The sequence below is a fragment of the Bufo bufo genome, chromosome 6 (genome assembly GCF_905171765.1).
Source record: "Bufo bufo chromosome 6, aBufBuf1.1, whole genome shotgun sequence".
Lineage (NCBI taxonomy): Eukaryota > Metazoa > Chordata > Amphibia > Anura > Bufonidae > Bufo > Bufo bufo.
The window spans coordinates 405,488,692-405,510,972 of record NC_053394.1 but is presented as its reverse complement, the minus strand read 5'-3'; the positions used below and the strand labels follow the sequence as shown (position 1 = coordinate 405,510,972).

General features: G+C 42.0%; 1 protein-coding gene across 1 annotated transcript; it reads right to left on the bottom strand.

Annotated features, from left to right (window-relative positions):
* Positions 1–6,555: 6,555 nt before the first annotated feature.
* LOC121005782 (gastrula zinc finger protein XlCGF26.1-like) lies at positions 6,556–21,426 on the bottom strand. Its single transcript, XM_040438547.1, has 4 exons — positions 21,418–21,426; positions 21,123–21,225; positions 7,018–8,562; positions 6,556–6,581 (listed from the first exon to the last, which is right to left on the bottom strand). Exons 1-4 carry the CDS (start codon positions 21,424–21,426, stop codon positions 6,556–6,558), a joined length of 1,683 nt encoding a protein of 560 aa, XP_040294481.1.
* Positions 21,427–22,281: the final 855 nt, after the last annotated feature.

Below are 22,281 nucleotides of genomic sequence, written 5' to 3'. Positions count from 1 at the left end.
GCAGTTTATAGCTTCAGTTGGACCTATGGATAGCTGATGTTTGGATCTCGGCTGAGTTCCTGGTGCTCCTATAGCTTCTTGGAAGTTAAGTGTTACCTTTCCCTCCCACTCCCATTCATCCTTCCTTTTGAAAGAACAGGATGTCTCATTCCTGTCATTAGTACCAGGGTCCTTTAGGCTTAGATAGGACTTTAGGTATTTCTGTGTATGAATTCACCTACCTCTGGGGTCTGTTCATACTGGTAGTCAGTCAGGGCTTTGATTAGGTTTTTCACTAGGAGGTGTCCATTTTCCTTCCCTAGTTCTCAGGCCTTATTTCCTTTTCCCTTTCCCTCCTATGTTTGGTGTGGGGGTTTCCCTCCTACACTAGAGTGTGACATCCACCTTGTCCTTAGCCTCCACTGCAGGCACAATTCTGAGTGCTCCTGCAGCATACCACTGGTACAGAGCGCGGCGTTGTCACGCTGTTCTGCAACTGGTTTGCCTGGGTGAACGGAGTCACACAAAGGAGGAACTGCTCCCTGTCCTTCATCAAGAAATCGAATCCTGGCTGTTTTCTCACCAACTGAAAATCAGAACCATGGTCACTAACAACGGGAAGAACGATGTGTTGGCGCTGCATCAAGGAGGGCTGAGCCATTCGCCCTACATGGCGAACGTGTTTAATCTGGTTATAAAGCAGTTCCTGAAGTCTTCCACCCATCTGCAAGACATCCTAAAAATGGCCAGGAAACTATGCATGCACTTCAGCCACTCTTACACTGCAAAGCACACCCTCCTTGAGCTGCAAAGGCAGAATAGGGTTCCCCAACATTAGCTGGTATGCAACGTTTCCACCCGTTGGAACTCCACCCTCCATATGTTAGACCAACAGTAAAGTGGTGGAAGGTGTGTATATCTCACTCAGGTTCCTCAGCTGGGTGAGGTAGATGGAATCCAGAAAGCTGCACTTATTTCAGCAAAGCTAGTTTGCTGGAATTGTTTTATTTAGATGTCATGGGCTGGATTTTCTTTGGACTGAGAGGTAGGATTGGCAAAGAGAACTCCCAGTCCACACCCTTTCATTACAGGTATTCCCTGGCCTAGGGGTTGCCAGCTGTAGGATGCTGGGATCATAAGTGGGGAGTAAAAGAAATTCCAGGCTGTCAGTCTGGAGGAGTTATGCCTTGAGAGCTGATCTGTGTGGTTAGAGCTTGGTGACTGGCTGACCACTAGGCTGTGTGAAGCCTGAACTTTGTTGTTTTGTGCTATTATGAAATTATGCCGGTTTGATGATAGAGGTATCTGGGACCCCTGAATCATGCTGGCCTGGTGACAGAGATATCTGAGAGCTCTAAATTAAAACATATAAAAGTGAAAGAAAAGCATAGAACGTGGGAATGATAATAAAAGCACATAACAAAAAACTAGTATTAGATGGATATATCAAAAGATGTCCTAAAGATTACTATTCACTAAGACAATGGAGAAAAGCTATCTATGGGCCCACTAATGAAGGAAATCAAAAAGAAAATAATATGGAATAACACAAGAGATAGTTAATATCTCATAACAGGATAGCAGAGCCAGTATAGGTGAGAAGAGTATAGTGAATTGACAATAAGCACAAACTGATCCTGTTGACCTATATTCGATGTACAGAAAAACATAGGGTAGCTCTGGCATCCTCTTAGATGCCTCCTTCTCTCTTTCCCAAACCTCCCCGACTAATACCCAAAATAGATCGCCATATATCAAGAGGAATAATATTGCAAAGTGGTAAATTAGTGCCATCTAAGGGTACTTTCACACTAGCGGTATTCTTTTCCGGCATTGAGTTCTGTCCTAGGGGCTCAATACCGGAAAAGAACTGATCAGAATTATCCTAATGCATTCTGAATGGAGAGCAATCTGTTTAGGATGCATCAGGATGTCTTCAGTTCAGTCTTTTTGCCTTTTCAGGACAGAGATAATACCGCAGCATGCTGCAGTTTTATCTCCAGACGAAATTCTGGAACACTTGCCACAATGCCGGCATTTATTCCCATTGAAATGCATTGTTCCAGCAAAAATGCGAAAAAAAAATAATGCCGGATCTGTTTTTCCAGATGACACCGGAGAGACGGATCCAGCATTTCAATGCATTTGTCAGGTGGACCAGGATCCTGATCCGTCTGACAAATACCATCAGTTTGCATACTTTTGACCGATCCTGCAGGCAGTTCCGGCTACGGAACTGACTGCCGGATTCCCTTGCCGCAAGTGTGAAAGTACCCTTATTGAGATGAAGCATCTCAAAATATCAACTATGTATCCATATGGATGTTTGAGGTTAAACAAAAAACACAGGTGCGGTAAGGCTGAGTTCACATCAGCGTTCAGCCTTTCCGTTCTCCTGCCCGGTTCCCCTGAGGACGTCGGTTTTTCGGTAAAACATGTTGGGGGGCAGGGTTTAAGTTGTGTTTTTAGAGAACGCAGTAGGAGCACAGTTAGGCAGGAAGATTGTTGATTATATACTGGTAGTTACCCAACTAAGAGAGACTGATAATGTCACTGCTGAGCTCATAGCCAGTAGACATATACTTCCCTAATCTACATGCCGATAATACTGAGAGCCCCACTGCAATATTTAAAATGTTACACTCATACCTCAAGTGAGATTCTAATAAATGTGATAAAATAAAAGCTAAGTTTTATATTTAGTTAGTGAGTGGAAAATAGGGTGATATTCAGTCTACTATGACTATGTATAAATAGGATATATTTGTGTAAATACGCTCATCACCCACTAAGAGGGTCATTTTGGTATTGCTTTGTAAAAAGGTGAGAACAAGTTTACTAGCTACATACTAATTAAATAACGTAGACAATCACCTCTCATTACGGTTTCTCGCACACGACCGTATGGCTTTTTCAGTATTTTGCGGTCCGCAAAAGACGAATCCGCAAAAAATACGGATGACGTCCGTGTGCATTCCGTTTTTTGTGGAACTGAACAGCTGGCCCCTGATAGAACAGTACTATCCTTGTCCGTAATGCGGACAATAATAGGACATGTTCTATCTTTGAACGGAAAGGAAAAACTGAAATATGGAATTGGAAGGCAAACGGAGTACCTTCAGTTTTTTTGAGGATCTATTAAAATGAATGGTTCCGTAAACGAAACGCAAAAAACGGAAAGTCAATGGAAAAAAAATGTTTTCGTGCAAGAGCATTTGGCTCAATAGTAAGTTCTTTGTCTTACACTTCTGGGTTCAAGACCTGTTAGCAGACAAACAAGGAGTGATATAAAAAAAAAATAAGGCTACATTCACACCAGCGTTTTTTGCGTATCCATCATGGATTTGCAAACAGACTTCCGTTCCAATAATACAACCGCATGCATCTGTCATGAACAGATCCGGTTGTATTAAGTCTTCTATAGCCATGACGGACCCGTCTTGAAGACCATTGAAAGTCAATAAGGGACGGATCCGTTTTCTATTGTGCCAGAGAAAGTGGAATCGTCCCCATTGACTTACATTGTGTGCCAGGACGGATCCGTTTGGCTCCGCTTCGTCAGGCGGACAGCAAAACGCTGCAGGCAGCGTTTTGGTGTCCACCTCAAGAGCGGAATGGTGACTGATCGGAGGCAAACTGATGCATTCTGAGCGGATCCTTTTCCATTCAGAATGCGTTAGGGCAAAACTGATCCGTTTTGGACCGCTTGTGAGAGCCCTAGATGGATCTCACAAACGGAAAGCCAAAACACTAGTGTTAAAGTAGCCTAAGCTAAGTGGATGACAAACTCCAATGATGTTTGATTTTAACGACAGATGTTCCTCACCGGTCAAAGTCAGAATGAGTTTCAGATGCACTGTGCATTTGCATGCTAAATGATATAGTCAAAAATACACGAGCCAGTGATGGCTGGGCCTGGGATTAAGGACAGAATGACATACACTGTATGTAATACCGTGGAGCAGGGGTACTTTAGAGTCTGGATATTTGTGGACATTTTCCTTTTCCCCTACACAAAGTCATCAATCCCTTACTTTATTTCACTTTAAAGGGTTAAAGGGGTTGTCAGCTTTTTACTATTAATAACATATCCTCAGGATAGGTCATCAATATCAGATCAGGCGGGGGTGGCGCGAGTCAGAGTCAGTTGTTTGAACAGAAAGCAGCCGTCTCTGCTTTGTTTACCTACTGGACGGAGCAATTGCAATGGTGAGCAGGTGTAATTACAAATATGGTGTCCCCATTCACTTCTGTGAGACAGCTCTGTCTGTTCAAGTGCACAGGAAGGAGCTGTCCCATAAAAGTGAATAGGGATGCCATAGTAAAAAAAAAATACGATAAAATAAAAACAGCAATTCTTTGGTCACCTTGCACCAAAAAAAGTGTAGTACTGAACGATCAAAAAAATCATATGTACCATATGGTACCAATACAAATGTCAACTCTTCCCACAAAAAAAACGAGACCCTAAGCAAGACGATTGGCAGAAAAGTAAAAAAAAAAAAAACATGGCTTTCAGAAAAAGGAGACACAAAAACAATTTTTTTTTCAAAAATGCTTTTTATTGTGTAAAACTGAAATAAACAAAATAACAAACATATTAGGTAACGCTGCATTCTTAACAACTAGCTCTATAAAAATATCACATGATCTACAGATGACGGAAGTGAATTGAAAATCCTTTACATTTGATCAGTTAGAAACTTACACAGAATAAAATAACTCAGACAAACCCTTTAAGAAAGATAGTAATACCTTATTATATTATACTTATTAATTAACATTCACCATATGTCCTTTATAGCTGTTTTGGGCATCATTTTTACTTATTATTTATTTTTTTATTTTTTTACACTGTTCACCTGATGGTAAAGATCACGTGATATTTTTATAGAATTGGTTGTTACAGACCTGGAGATTCCAAATATGTATATTTGTTTTCTATTTTTAACAATTTTTTAATTACTTAATTGGGGAAAAGGGAAAAAAATTTACATGTATTTTTTTTTTTATAAAACTTTTTTATTTTTCACTTTGGTCATACAAGACTTTTGGGGGACATTTAGCATTCGTTTTTTTTTTTTTTTTACTATTGATTTCTCCTGTAACTGGGGCTGACATAGGGGGAATACAACCCCCCAGAGAAGCTTTACAGCAGTATACTATGCTGTACAGCCTCACTGCCGGGCTGATCATGGTCTATGGAAGACCCGGTAACTCCTGCACTTCCACGGCCACATGACCGCCCAGGCCGGAGCAAGAAGCGCATCGTGCTTCCTGATCTGTATACACAATGCTCATTTAGCGCTGTGTATGCAGCGATCTAGAAGGCAGGGACACACAGGAACGGTCCCTGGCTTCTCTCTGGGGAGCCCTGATGTCACTGACAGCGGGCCCCCAGCTGAGCAGCTGCAATCTCTGAATGGACGTTCCAGAGCATCCATTCAGAGATTAAGCCGGAACGTTTATAGTCAATGGGCAGTCGGGTAGTGGTTAAAAAAGTGTAAATATTACTGCACAAAACAGTTACTACAAACATACTAGATTTCCAAAATGTGTCCTTTTCTGCACTTCAAAAGTACACATAAAACGAACAATGGTATGTTTTTCATTGCGTTAGGCAGCACTATATAACCTGAGCTTGGGTTATATATAGTTAGATTAGCTGACAGATTCCCTTTAGGTCCCTTTCACAGATGGTTGCTAGGAGATGTCGATTGTTATTCTTTTTTTTTTTCCACACAAAACTGATAGCATCCGTATTAAAAAAATAAATTAATTAACCACTGAACACAATCGCAGACCTAACTGACTGCACTTGTGTGCAAAATCATCATTTTTTTCCGGTACAGATCTGGACACAATCTAAATCATTCGTCTGAAAGAGGCCTTAAGGGCTCTTATTAACATAAGCATGTCCCTTGCTGGAATCACGCTCCGTGTGAGAGAAAGATCGTGCATCCTGGATATAGGAAGTGGTGGAATATCATGACTGATAATGCTGTGTGCCTCTGTGGGACCTTTTTGTAATGGAATCATACTGACAAAAAGCTATGGAAAAATAATGTTTTTCGGTGCAGGTTCTTTGATGTTCAGCCGACTTTTAGTTTCCACATACTGCATATCATAATGGCTTCTCCTCTCTGTGAATTATTTCATGGTGAACAAGAGTTGCTTTATGAGTAAGGCAAGGATCTCCGGCAGGCTGTGCCGGCGGGTGACTACACTGTCGGATACGTGCTGCCCCTGTGTGAATTCTCTGATGTGTAACAAGAAATGATTTACGGTTGAACGATTTCCCACATTCTGTACATGAATATGGCTTCTCCCCTGTGTGAATTCTCTGATGTGTAACAAGATTTGAGTTACGGTTGAAAGATTTCCCACATTCTGAACATGAAAATGGCTTTTCCCCTGTGTGAATTTTATGATGTGTATTAAGTTTTGATTTATCTATAAAACATTTCCCACATTCTGAACATGAAAATGGCTTTTCCCCTGTGTGAACTCTTTGATGCCTAAAAAGATGTGATTTATCACTAAAATTTTTCCCACATTCTAAACATAAAAATGGCTTCATCCCTGTGTGTATTCTTTGATGTCTAAAAAGATGTGATTTATAGTTAAAACACTTTCCACATTCTGAACATGAAAATGGCTTTTCCCCCGTATGACTCTCATGATTGACAAGATCAGATTTACCTATTAAACATTTTTCACTTTCTGAACATGAAAATGGCTTCTTCCCTGTGTGAATTCTCTGATGTTTAATAAGATTTGAGTTACGGTTGAAAGATTTGCCACATTCTGAACATGAAAATGGCTTCTCCCCTGTGTGAATTCTCAGATGTGTAACCAGATTTGAGTTACGGTTGAAAGATTTGCCACATTCTGAACATGAAAATGGCTTCTCCCATGCGTGAATTCTCTGATGTTTAACAAGTTCTGATTTATCTGTAAAACAATTTTCACTTTCTGAACATGAAAATGGCTTCGCCCCTGTGTGAAATCTCTGATGTGTAACAAGACATGATTTACGGTTGAAAGATTTCCCACATTCTGAACATGAAAATGGCTTTACCCCTGTGTGAAGTCTTTGATGTGTAACAAGATTTGAGTTACGGTTGAAAGATTTCCCACATTCTGAACATGAAAATGGCTTCCCCCCTGTGTGAATTTTATGATGTGTATTAAGTTTTGATTTATCTATAAAACATTTCCCACATTCTGAACATGAAAATGGCTTTTCCCCTGTGTGAATTTTATGATGTGTATTAAGTTTTGATTTATCTATAAAACATTTCCCACATTCTGAACATGAAAATGGCTTTTCCCCTGTGTGACCTCTCTCATGTTTAACAAGATCAGATTTATCATTAAAACTTTTCCCACATTCTAAACATAAAAATGGCTTTACTCCTGTGTGAATTCTCTGATGTCTAAAAAGATGTGAATTACTGGTAAAACATTTTCCACATTCTGAACATGAAAATGGCTTTTCCCCTGTATGTATCCTCTCATGATTGACAAGATCATATTTAGATTTCAAACCTTTTCCACATTTTGAACATGAAAATCGCTTGACCCCTGTGTGAATTGTCTCATGTATAACGAGATCTGATTTATATGTAAAAAAAATCCCACATTCTGGGCATGACAATGTCTTCTCCCCTGTGTGAATTCTCTGATGTCTAACAAGATATGATTTCTCTGTAAAACATTTCCCACATTCTGGGCATGAAAATGGTTTCTCCCCTGTGTGAATTCTTTGATGTCTAACAAGTAGTGATTTATCTGTAAAATATTTCCCACATTTTGAACATGAAAATGGCTTCACCCCTTTGTGAATTCTCTCATGTATAGCAAAACTGTATTTATTGTTAAAACCCTTTCCACATTTGGAACATGAAAAAAGCTTTACCCCTGTGTGCTTTGCTTCATGTATAATAAGATGACTTTTATAGTTAAAACCCTTTCCACATTCTGAACATGACAATTGCTTCTCCCCTGTGTGAATTTTCTGATGTGTAACAAGATTTGCTTTCTGGTTGAAAGATTTTCCACATTCTGAACATGAAAATGGTTTCTCACCTGTGTGAATTCTTTCATGTATAACAAGTTCAGATTTATTTTTAAAACCCTTTCCACATTCTGAACAAGAAAATGGCTTCTCCCCTGTGTGAATTCTTCCATGTATAACAAGTTTGGATTTGTACTTAAAACTTTTCCCACATTCTAAACATAAAAATGGCTTTACCCCTGTGTGTCTTCTCTCATGATTAACAAAATCAGATTTTGTTTTGAAACTTTTCCCACATTCTGAACATGCAAATTGCTTCCTTCCTGTGTGAGTTCTTTGATGTTGAACACTACTTCTGTGACTGTTATTTTGCCTAATGGTCTGTAATGAATCATTAGAGTGGACTTCAACCAAAGGATCAGATGATAGATCTTTCCTATGAAAGGCCGGGGATTCATCTGGGATAATAGCAAGCGCTTCATATATATCTTGCTTTATACCATAATTATCTGTCTTAAAATCTGAAGATATCAGATGTTCCACTGAGCTCCTGGTACAGTCATCTGCCAAAAATAAAACAGATTTTTATTATTTTTTAATAATATAACCTTAACAGTATATTGATATCTATATAACAGTTCCTATAGAAAAATCCATCCAATTTACAAGATTCTATAAACTGACAGTGGTGGGAAAACATTATTCTTTGGTATTTTCCACTCTTGTGTTGAAGCATTTTCACAGGTTTATGTTGAAGCATTTTCACAGGTTTATGTTTCAATGTGCCTATCACCACAGTTTAACAGTGAAATGCTCAGTAGAGAATCAAATAGAGACCTGTGAGACGGTGCTATTAGGTGGTCTCCATCTCACCAACACTTACATGCATTTTAGAACAGAGCAGAGGAGAGTACAAATAGCTCAAAGCTTAGGAACAAGTGTAACAATAGATTATCAGTTTTAGATTATTATTATTTATTTTTTTACGTGTTCATGTATTTCTTCAGGAGATGTACTTTATACTGCATCATCTGTAACACCCCAGTGTGGTGTTACCACTTCTGCACCTTGCTACTGTCTTTAATGGGCTAACACAGTGTCATCTTATGTATTTTGTTCCAGGTCCTTTATATGATGCAATCATAATATTTCTTTGCAACTGTTTATGACATGTGATGTGCCTGGTTCACCAGCCAGTGGTAGCAAACATGGCAGAGCTATAGTTAGATAGAATGGAACCTTCCATTCTAACCCCGCTTCTTGAGAAGAGTGGGCGAGTCTCACTTCCTGAAGGAAGGGTGGGGACCAGTTAGTTCCAGTCTAGCTTACCCCCTGCTAGGGGAAAGGTGTGGAGGGCACGTCTCTGTTGGACATGCCCATGCCAGCCACAGTACCTCAAGCTCTGCTGGCCATGGAGGCCAAAGCTTGAAGCCTCAGGAGCCAGGAGGAAAGTGCCCTGGTCTAATTTAGAGACAGACCACAGAAAGGAAAGTGCAGCAGACAGAAGAAGCTGAGTTATACAGTCAGCCTGTCAGTACAGCAGAGCCAGAGAGAAGCAGATATAGCAGAGTTGAGTTTGCCTGCCAGTTTTAATGCTAAAGCCTGCTGGGACAAAGATAAAGTTTGAAGACTGTTTCTGATGAACGTTTATTAAAGTAAAGCTGCTGTTCAACTACATACAAGCTCTGTACTCAATCTTTCTTTCAAATCCCCCAACTATTCCCCCCTTTTTTATTGCTTCTGATTCAAAGCCTGGGTCCAGCTGTATCCAGGTAGGAGCACCGTGACACACAAACATTTTAGGCCGCACTATACCACCCAGCATTTCCTACACCTGGGTCGCATCTCATATAGCGCCCCCCCCCCCCCCCCCCCGAGGACATGTTGAACAGTGAAATATTTTTATACCAAGGCTGCAGAATTGGGTTTTCAAGTGTTAATGACCTATGCCAGCACCATAGATCAACTGGGTACATTGAGTCCAGGAGGCCAGAATGAGGGCTTTTCTTCTACTCACTTCATAGGACAACAATTATAACTTGGATTCATGGATCTTTACAACAGGTATGCTCAACCTGCGGCCCTCCAGCTGTTGTAAAACTACAACTCCCAGAATGCCCTGCTGTAGGCCGATACCTGTCGGCTGTTCGGGCATGCTGGGAGTTGTAGTTTTGCAACAGCTGGAGGGCCGCAGGTTGAGCGAAAAGTGTCCTTTTTATTTTATTATTTTTATAAAACTCACTGTAAAGTTCAACGGCATAGATCAAACTTCATTTGAACTTCAACCTGACTACATTCAAGAAGCCTAAAAAAAACAATAGTAATGTTTTGGGAGTGCTTTACAGCTGCTGAACCAGAGATAGTCAGGTATTCCCCAGACTATCTCTGGTTCAGCAGCTGTAAAGCACTCCCAAAACATTACTATTGGTTTTTTTAGGCTTCTTGAATGTAGTCAGGTTGAAGTTCAAATGAAGTTTGATCTATGCCGTTGAACTTTACAGTGAGTTTTATAAAAAATAAAAAGGACACTTTTCGCAGTCCATTCAAGGTTTCCTTTACCATGACAAAGCGTGCAGTTAAAAGTGTAATTGTACTTCCTGGTAACTGGTTTTCCAGGAAGTCTCCATGAAGGCACCCCTGATATTAGCTCTGCCTCTGCCAGGGGCTGGAAACAGAGATTCATTTTTCCCTCCTCTTTCTCCTCAGTGATTTACTAAGAACCAAAGCAGGATTATAAAAAAATTATAAAGCAACACATTGCATATATTTTATTCATAAATACTCAAGCAAATGTATAACAAAATCACTAGCAAAAATATATATTAATCTATAATTTATATCAATAGAAATATACATTTATCTTAATTTTTTTTTTTCTCTTGGGAAGGAAAATTATGGTTGTCATTTTGGCGATTTTCAGAAAAAACAATTACCAGTTAATGAAAAAACACTTTTTCCTAGTCATCTCCAGGACAGCAACCCTGAGAAATACCAAAATATACTAAGATTAGAGACTGACTACTGCAGGTCTTTTTCAAGGATGCTGCTTTGCATATTTGTTCCACTGAGGCAGTTCTCTGCCCAAGAAGCTGCCATGACTGGTGGAGTGTACACTCAATTCCTGCAGTATTTCTTTATCCATTGATAAAGCCAGGGCAATAGTTTACTTAATCCTCCTGGAAATTGAGCTTTTGGTTGCCTTTTTACCTATGTTTTTGGTCCTGCCCCCCCGCCCTCACCCTTCCTTCAGCAATCATGGCAGTGGAGCATGAGCGCAGAGGGTACCCTGGTCAGACCTTTGTGAGGATGCATGATGGCGCACCTAGACAGCGACTTGATAGTAGTTGAGTTTATCATCCTTCTCAGAAGGTGGAAGAAAGGCCCCCATTTTAGCCTGGTAGCAAGACTACTGGAAAGCCAGTGATCATCCCTCTGCCGAATAGTGATAATGCGGCTGTCATTACGCAAGCAACTCAGCATGCATCTGATCATTTGCACAAGGGAATCGGAGGGACTTCCTGCCTCCATCTCTACTGCATACTGCCACGATCTGACGGGGTCACCGGCCTGGTCTTCCTCATCGCTCTTAGCTCCTCATAGCTCCTCCTCTTCCTCTCCTGTCACTTGGGCAGATAAACCATCCATTTCTGTATACAATTCCTGGGTGTTAATGTCCTCATCCTCCTCCTCCACCAGTTTAGCCCCTGCAGGACTCAGATGGCCGTAAAACGTAAGTGCAACGTCTCCTTTACCCAGATTTACCCCAACTACACTGAAGAAGCCGCATCGCGGCAAAACATGTTGGGTGGGGTAGTGATAGTTATTGCGTTTTAGGCAGGATACCGCAATAGGGCTACAAATTATACCTTGTAGAGTCGCGAACACTGTTCGGCTATCTAGATAGTGTGTGTCTAGTGGAATAGCAGCACTGTGTGTTAGACGGTGTGAATGAATGATGGATGCTTGAAATATAGGGAATTAGGAGCATATCCAACCCATCAATAATAGGAATTTTCCATTTACAAGTGTCCAGCAGGACATCACTGATTCACCATCAGGGGCCATACCATAAAGTCTGACACATAGTAAGCTGCGGCGCTATTACACAACCTATTTGAGGAGTAGTGCCATAATCTTTCTAGTAGATCCACAGTATCTAGTATTTGGTAGACCACCTACCCTTTAAACAGAGTGTATAGCCTAGTAACAGAGACCACTTCAGATAGACAGTGAACATATCCTAGCGCTCAGCTGTCGCCTAATAGTTTTAAACCACTCAATAGTATTGTTTTCTGCAAGTAGTATTTTAATTATTCAATAATAAAGTTTGTAGTTTTATAGGACCCCTAAAAGGAATTTTTGGTCAATTGACCATATGTTAAGGTTTTGTTCAGCATCCTAAAGGCCCTATAGGGACATAATTCAGTCTGGCCGTAAGATGTAAGCGCAACGTCTCCTTTCCCCTGGCCAGCCAGATTTTCAGCATTTGCTCCAAGAGATGAAGGAGTGGAATGACATCATTCATCCTGTAGTCCTGGCGACTGACAAATAAAGTGGCCTCCTCAAAGGGCTTAAGCAAACGACAGGTGTCACGCATGAGCTGCCATTTGCCAACGTCAAAGTTACACAGCGGAGAACCACAGTCCACCTGCATCATCAAGAAATCGTTCACAGCCTTCCTCTGCTCATATAGTTGGTCCAACATGTGTAAGGTAGAATTCCAACATGTGGAAACGTCACATATGCTGCGGAACACCATTCTGCTTTTGCAGCTTAAAGAGGGCGTGTTTTGCACATTAAGAGCGGCTGAAGTGCATGGACAGTTTCCTTGCCATTTTCAAGACTTCTTGCAGTCGGGTGGAAGACTTCAGGAACTGGGTTACAACCAGATTTAAGTCACACGCCATGCAGGGCGCATGGGTCAGCACTCAATTACACAGCGCTAACAGAATATTCTTGCCATTATCGGTGACCATGGTTCCGATCTTCAGTTGGCAAGGAGACATCCAGGATTCAATTTCTTGATGAAGGATGCAAAGAAGTTCCTCCCTGGTGTGACAACATTCGCCCAGGATGGCCAGGTGCAGAACAGAGTAATACCGCCGTGCTCTGCATAGGTGGTATGCTAAAGGACCACTCAGAACTGTACCTACAGTGGAGGCAGAGGAGGACATTTGCGCCAGAATCACAGCATGAGAACATGGAGGCAGCGTTGCCATCACCTTACCAAGTTGCTGGTCTGGCTGGGCAGCAACCACATTTACCCAATAGTTATATTCCAATGGACATAAATTGTCCTGGACACTGATAGGCTGAAGGACTGGCCCACCTTTTGCTGTACGTACGTATGAAGGGCTGGTACAGCTTTTTTTTTTTTTTAGAAAAGTAGTAATGGCTGGGGACTCTGCTCCTTGGCTCACCCCAAGCAATCAGTTTTTAGAAATGTGCAGAGTCAACCACATGGACTGTAGTATCAGCAACTTGGCCAGGAGCACATTCAGCTTCTGTGCCATTGGATGAGTGCACATATACTTTTGTCTCTTTGCAATCGCCTCAGTAATTGATTGCTGGTGAAACATGTGACGAGGAGAGGAGCATCAGTACCAGTAGATTATGTAGTAATGGCTGGGGACTCTGCACCTTGGCTCACCCCAAGCAATCAGTTTTTAGAAATGTGAATCAATCAGGCTGGCTCACAGTATTTTTGCATACATATAATTTATTTCCCCACTAAAATATTAAAATATTTAGACATAACCTAGTTACATGTCATATTATCAGCATAAATATATAGATAAATACAATGCGGAGCTCACGCATATATCTATATAATAGGAGTACTCCAGATAAATGAGACCTCTTATTTTACTAATATGGGCGTCTATTTGCAAAAAATCGTTCGATTAAACCACTCAGATGGTTCATATGGTTATATACTGTTTTACCAGTAGTTGGAACCTGGATGGTTCAAGAGATGTCCTCGCTGTGGTCGTTGGTGAGTAAAACCTTTACACACGAACACTGCTTGCCAATGATGGTTCGCCGCCTTCAACACCTGTTGATTTACTACCTCCTCTTGCGGAGTAGTCTCTCGACTCATTCACCGTGGCGTCTCACGTGATCAGCCGGGAAGATGGTTGTTAGTTGATGATGTCATTTACTTGGGTTAGTCGGGATGGCGGAAGTTGGTGAAGCAGAGTTCGGTCGATGTTAGATTCAGTTTTGTTTAGCCGGATTATTGCACTATGTTGAACCAGTCACCATAGGTTGATCCGCTGTGATGTTAGTTTGCAGCTGGCACCACTTAGAGCTGGTATCAAATTCTCCCTTTTCGGGATCGATTCAATGTGGTAATCGAAAGAGTCCTTTTTTTTGCAGAATAGAAAATAACGCACCAATAGTTGGGTCAGGTTCACACTAGACGCGTTTCGGAACAACAGTTCCTTCCTCAGTAGAAAAATGTGAAATGCTGAATAATGACCTGCTGGACATGTCTTTATATACCCTTGTTGGGCTTGGTATAATGTCTGGTCTGGATTATGGATCGTGCAGCCGCAATTGATTTGCAAATTACACTCACCCAATCTATTTCCCTAACAATACCAAAGCTTCAAATACATAATAAATAAATAATTCATAGATCATGAGTTTAAAAAGAATGACAATATAAAAAGAAAATATATAAAAATATCAATATAAAAAATACAAAATTGCAAAAATAATAATAAAATACAAAAAAGGATAGTAATACAGATACTGTGATTGGATCACAGGTTCAGGGACTGTTCAGGGACTGCCCAGAGAAATATTTTGTTTGCCAATTTGAGAAGATGCTCCTTCCTTGTTCCTCCCAGTTGTTGGATGTATGATACTACTGTCATGTTGTCTGAATATTTTCTGACATGTGACCTTTCTTTCAAGCTGAGCTGCTACCGTCAAAGACTTCCATATTGCCTTGAGTTCTTTGCAGTTTGACAATACCAACTTCATTGCCCTGCTCCAGGTTCCCTGAAAGGAAACTAATCCTACATATGCTCCCCATCCCTTTACACTGGAATGTGTAGTTATTGCTATCACTGGTTCCAAGGAATTCCTACCTCCAAGTTCTCTCTCTTTAAATGTTTTCACCTCCTGGGGAATAGAAATTATCCAATCTAGATGTGTCAAGTTCTTGTCCCAATGGTCTTGAAGTACTGTGCCCAGGGAACCGCAGGTATACACGCAGTCACATTACCCAATAATTTCATTGCTTACCTTACTGTTGAAATCCTTTTTTTTCCTGAAATTTTCATATCCATGTTCAAGTTTTCTACCTTTTCTGGAGGTAAAAAAAAGTTCTTTGTACTGATGAATCTAATACTAGTCTCAGAAATGTTTTGCTCTTTGATAGTACAGATTTCTGTGTATTTACTAACCATCCAAGCTCTTTTAGCATTGACAACACTAGTTGAATTTGTGACTGGAAATTTTTCTTCCTGGATTTTACTGCCATTATTTTTTGTAAGTAATTAGGGTGTTCATAATATCCCAACTGGAATGCATTATCTCCATGCCCTCCTGTATTGCAAACTTCTGAAATCTCCAGTAATCTTGATGTATGGGAATGTGAAAGTATGCGTCTTTCAGGTCTATAGTTACCATGCTTTCTCCTGACACCATCAGGAATACGGCTGTCTTTATAGACACTATCTTGAAACGTCTGTAAACAATGAACCTGTTTAGATACTTTAGACTTATTATCATGCGATATTTCCCATTTATTAATTTATTTTTACTAGGATTAGGGATGAGTAGTGTCCCTTTTAGTGTTTGCTTGTAGGGACCTCTTGAATAGCGCCATTAGTCTTTTTTGAAGCTGTGGAAAGGAGAGTGAGGTTAGTCTGAATCTCTCTGGTGGGTTTGATTGGAATTTTATTTTGTATCCTTCTTGGAAAATATTTAGAATCCATCTACTGTCTGATCTTTTCCCATTGCCTGATGAAACCCAATCAATCTTCTCCCCACTTTTCTGGCATCATTTAGATGAAAAGGGCTGGTTCAGATTAAGGTGTAAGGACTTATTTTCCCCTAATTTCCTGTAGCTGCATATTCCAGATTTGCCTTTTTTTTTTTTTTATCTGGACTGGAATTGATATCTTGATCTATATGAAAGTTTACTTTTTTTTTTGCCTTTTTTCCTCTTGAAAGCCCTGTATCTTATCTGATGCTTTTTCAAGAATAGAAAGTAAATCTGGGCCAAATACATATTTACCATGGAACGTAACAGAACAGATCAAACCCCTCTTCCACAATTTTAGCCAGAGAACCCTCTTAACTAAATTCATTAGGCCTGAGTTTCTTTCTGCCTTTTTAAACAAATTCGGCTGAATCTGCTTAAAACCTTGATGCCACTCAACCTCTGGGAAGCACTGTTCTCCAGTGTGGGTTAATGTGACAATGTGTATAACGTACAGCGGCTCACCCTCGCTACGTATGGGTAGGTGCTCACCCTCTAGTCCTACCCTCAGGACTCAAAGGGTAAAGAATTATGTAGAGAATTGAGGGGGCACTCACAAAAGGGATCACTAGATGGATATAGTACAGATATTTATTAATAATATTAAGAACATCCCCTAAAAATCACTAAAACATATATAAAATAAATATGCACTGACAATATTCACTGACAATATTCCTGACACCAAAACTCTAAGGATAAATTAGGAATTGCCGACAATGTGATGTAATAACACGGTAATTGTCCCAATATGAGTTCTGTTCCACCCAGGTGCAGGGATAGAGTCAATGGTAATGCAATTGATGCCGGCCTGTTGGTGCGGTGATAGTGCTAATGTCCCTTTATCCGTTGAGGACATACAGATGTAAGTGGCAGATTTGGAGACTGAACTCCAGTACTTACAGTCTCTTTGTCGCTTGCAATACTCCGGTCTAACCCTTCCTGGCTGGCTCTGTGCAGCGCTGATATCCCAGGCGGCCGTACACTCACCGCGTCCTGTGTGGTGCACTCGGCCAAGACGTGGCGTCCCACGTGACCTGGTTCTCTAGGGTGCCGGCTGGACGCTGCGCTGACGTCACTAGTATGCGACTTAACCTCCGATACTGTGCTGGAGAGAAATCACCTATACCAATATCTTTATGGTGAAGAGCTTGATTGTTCTTTTCCGGAATCCACGCTCACTCTGTCTATGCCACAGACAGAGTGAGCGTGGATTCCGGAAAAGAACAATCAAGCTCTTCACCATAAAGATATTGGTATAGGTGATTTCTCTCCAGCACAGTATCGGAGGTTAAGTCGCATACTAGTGACGTCAGCGCAGCGTCCAGCCGGCACCCTAGAGAACCAGGTCACGTGGGACGCCACGTCTTGGCCGAGTGCACCACACAGGACGCGGTGAGTGTACGGCCGCCTGGGATATCAGCGCTGCACAGAGCCAGCCAGGAAGGGTTAGACCGGAGTATTGCAAGCGACAAAGAGACTGTAAGTACTGGAGTTCAGTCTCCAAATCTGCCACTTACATCTGTATGTCCTCAACGGATAAAGGGACATTAGCACTATCACCGCACCAACAGGCCGGCATCAATTGCATTACCATTGACTCTATCCCTGCACCTGGGTGGAACAGAACTCATATTGGGACAATTACCGTGTTATTACATCACATTGTCGGCAATTCCTAATTTATCCTTAGAGTTTTGGTGTCAGGAATATTGTCAGTGAATATTGTCAGTGCATATTTATTTTATATATGTTTTAGTGATTTTTAGGGGATGTTCTTAATATTATTAATAAATATCTGTACTATATCCATCTAGTGATCCCTTTTGTGAGTGCCCCCTCAATTCTCTACATAATGTGACAATGTATTACCTCCTTCTTACTTTCCTGGCCTCGTGCCTCCATAATAATAAATAAATATTGGACAGACGGGTCGGGAGATGGGACCCTTGGAATGCAGAGGAGGTGGGGAAGCATGGGCTCTTCACCTCTTGCCTATGAATCTACTGTAAGGTGCTGGACTGGTCAGCAGAGTGGAGGTTGGGGGCTGGTAATTATTCACGCCCCTTGCCTGCCCTAGGCTCATTAGCAAGGGGGGAATTATGAGAAGAGGAGGTTGGGGGTTGTTGTAGTGTACAGGGAGCTTTGGATGGACGAGGACCTAAAGCTGAGGCCAAGACTTGGTGCCACAAGAAGAGAGTAGAGACTGGGGATCGTCTGCCATCCATCCTTGGCCAAGAGGAGCCATCCTTCAAGTAACAGAGTAACCAGGACGATTGGGGGGTTGAATTGCTGGAGTCAGAGTACCGGGTGGCGCCCCCGGATTTATTCACGGTTGTTTCGGAGTAAGCCGCGTGAGTTGGTGCTCGTCTGTATTCTGTGGAGTGATTTACCTGTGATAAAATGAAGTCTTCTGGATCTGTGTCCCATTCTCCATCCCGGTGTGCTCTGTAATACTCACCCCGTGACAGTTACTCCATTAATTCGCTCACACCACCAAACATGGTATCCTGAACCGATCTAGAATCACCCTCAGTTTCCATGGTGCCATTCCTTTATTATTTCTACTAGAAGTTATGAATTAATTGCCATTAGCCTTTAGAGGGGTGGTAACTAGTTGGAAAGGGGACGGGGGTGTACCTGCAGTCTAAAAATGGCAGCACTGATTGGATAGAGTTAGTCTGTGCAGGTAACACCCCAAACTTGTTACTACCCCTCCGTACCCTTACTGAACGCTAACAGCAATTCATTCATAACTTATAGTAGAAATAATAAAGGAATGGCATAACATAGGAGGTATAAGAATAGATGTTCACGAATTATTATTACATGGGGAACGCATGAAGATATTAAAACAGGCATGACAGGAGTGGTGAAAGGGCCTCTTTACATAAGGCAGAGCAAGCCCAACCCTAACCTCTTCATGCGTCTGTCTGGCACAGGGACAGAAAAAATACTGAGGAGAAGGAGGAGGGTAATACAATTTTACCTCCCTGACAGAGGAGCTGTCCCTGGTGGAGCTAATCTCAGGGGTGCCACTGCGGAGAAGACCAGGGAAAAATAGCTTCTTGTCAGGTTGTCTAACCCTGTGGTCACATTTAGAGATGAGTATTCAAAAATTCGATTTGGCTGCTTCGCTGATTTTTACAAAAAAAATTTGCTTGTGACAAAATTACTTTGTCACACAGTGCACTTCTACGTAAGTAGTGGGTGCATAGACATCATTGTAGCCCTCAGATGCGACATTCATACATGATCGCATAACAATAATCAGGTATAAAATAAAAGTAAGTAAAATCATACTTGCCTCATCCATTTGCTTGCGACACGAGATCTAACGCAAAATCTTGTGCGGCCTTTGATGACGTCACCACATCGGCTGCCGTGGTGACATCATACGTCACCGCGCACTGGATTTTCTGCAAGATCTTCAATCAATATGGCAAGATCTTCAAACAAAGGCAAGTTGAGGCAAGTATGATTTTATTTTATTTTTTTATACTATTCCAGAAAAAAAAAATCGATTCACTACCGAAGCATGAGAAAATTTGGCTTCGCAGCAAATCTAAATTTTCCTGAAATTCGGATCAAATTCGTGGACTTAGATTCGCTCAAGACTAGTCACATTCTAGCACACAAGGCAAGGACATTTACCCAATGTGATGCCATTTCTCTCTTGATAGAGCTTAACCTCCCTATTTCATCCGGAAAGCTTCTGTACTTGGCGCCTTATACAGTCTCACAATACTTGAAAAACTTGATTTTCTCGCAGCAAATACTTCTGGGTGTCCGATTGCTGAGACCTCCGCCAATCACGAGAATGGGGCCCTATTCCACCATTCTGATGGAGTGGCACCTCAACTCCACTAATTCTCTATGGGAGCTTCAGAGACAGCTGAGCGCCATCTCCAGCATTCTCATGAATGGAGAGGCAGTGCACAAGTACGACCCACGTTCTTTTAAGTAGGGTCCCAGTGGTTGGACCTCCAGCTATCAGCTAGCGCTATGCAGTGTCAATGTCGGACTGGGGTGATTAGGGCCCACCAGTAAAATTAATTCTAGGGGCCCACTGTACAGCCACATGCAAATACTACTTGCTCACATAGCGGCAAATAGCAGTAGGACATTCAATATGATTATAGGGGTCCATGCAGCAACTTCCACCAATGAGAAGGTGGGTGTCTGGAGAAAGAGGATGCTGGCCGGCCTGCATTTGTACGTAGAAGTCATCTTAGCACCTGATGTATCCATAATAATAAACTGGGAAGTCTGTTTAATAATCAACCCCATTTTTTATGGACATAGGCTGGTTGAGAAGCTGTGTTGGGGAACTGGGGTCCAATCTTTGTCAGGGGACCACTGGGGGATTTACCTGATCCCATGTGCTCCAGTCCGAGCCTGTGCAGTGTCACAAGCCCTTTAAGTTTTCATGCAATGCAATATACAAGAATTATTATTTGGTCTACTAGATGTAGTCTATATGTGGCTGTTTGGGTGAGAAACCGAGGACATCACTGGGTTTCGAATTTATGTCTAGGATTTCAGTAGCACATGGTGTACGGCAAATATAGAAAAGCTCAGCTATAAACTGCTCTGTACATACAATAATTCTATATGTTGTCACGTCAACCCAGCACTGCATGTCAAATGGCGTGGCAGTCTTTAGCAAGGGGATGGAGGGAGCAGAACAGCACAGCAAGTGTCACAGACCACTGGGGATTGTTTTCTGTGATTACACCAGGACATGTGAGATCTTTACTGACAGACAGGCAGCTGCTAATAATCAGAGGTGGATCTTTATTCCCCTTGTTTTACCTGCCCCGGTGATGGCTCTGCCATAAGGCTCTTCCCTATTCCCAAAAATTCAGAAGTGTAAGTGAAGCCTCTAAGTACTGCCGGAGGAAGGTTCATAGAAGTTAGAAGAATAGGTGATAAACCCAAAGTTCTGATCAACACTGCAGGACCCCATGTAGTAGTAAGAACTGTGTGCTAGTAAAGGGAACCTGTCATACAGTATGTGCTCCCAAAAACTGCCCCAAGTACCTGACAGTGGAATGAGGAATCAGTATCCAGTGACTGAGTAGAATCTGTGAGTCTTCTCTGCTTTATTTAGTGGTCACTACTCACCTGGGTGGTTATCTGTAGGAATGTCCTCTCTACTCTGCTCATCATCCCTCACATATGTCTCTGTAGCCTTAATACTGTTCAGATCTTCACCCGGATTTACAAGCTGTGAAAGAAATATTGTAAAAGTCATCAGACGGATGGAAAAGTCGTGTGGAATGTTTTACGTGACCAGAAAAAAAATCATTAATTTTGTAGACAACCAGCGATGAAATGACAGCAGCTATCTGTTATGGCGGCAGTCCATGCTTACAGCTGCCCCTCTCCTGCTGGTGGGAACACCTGCTGCCCTGCTCACCCTCTTCATTGGTTCAGGGCTCCAGTGCCATCTCTCACCCTAATCTCTCGCACCAATGGGAAGGTACCTGAGCAATAGGTTCTAGTACAATAGTTTCCTGCAAAGTTGTGCCATTAGCTTGTTTGTCTGATCTGTTGTCCTGTGTACCGACGTCTGGATTTGACCCTTTCCTGCTGGGTCTGAGTCTTGCCTGATCTCATTCTGACCCTGAGCTGCCTGCCTTGACTTTGGACAGTTTATCGGATTGCATGTTATGACAGTGGGTGTGGACCCACTGTGCCACTGAGCAACTATACCCTGGAGGGGCATGACTAATTGACAAGTGGTCTTCACTAGAGCCTCTGAAGGTGAGGATAGGCTTGGGCTGTTAGAGTATTCACCATGTACAACTTCAGAACAGTCCCCGAGTCAGTAGCAGCTGACCTGGGCGTCAGAGATACCAGTGCGAAGCACCGAGGGGAATGACGTAGTAAGGAAGTCTGTAGTCAGGGCAGGCAGCGATCAAGCAATCCGTAATCGAAGTCCAAGGTCAGAGGCATGAGGCAAACAAGAAAAGTCAGATGAATCAAGGTCTGGTGCACAGAAAAGCAGAACTTCAAAACACCTTCAAACAAGGAACTAGACACGCTAGTGACCAAGATTGCTCAGGCGCCTTCCTGGGGCAGGAAGTGCCTTAAAATACTTCCTGCAACCCAGTAATAGGCTGGGGAGATAGAGGGAGTGTACGTGCTGCCTCACAAGGAAGGAGAGAAACGCCCATGCATGCACCTAACAAACAAAGCCAGAAGTAAGCTCTGGCATGGAGCGCAGATAGAACAGTTAAGCTACCTGCTGCCCGCGCTTGTCAGCACGGCGCATGGCAGC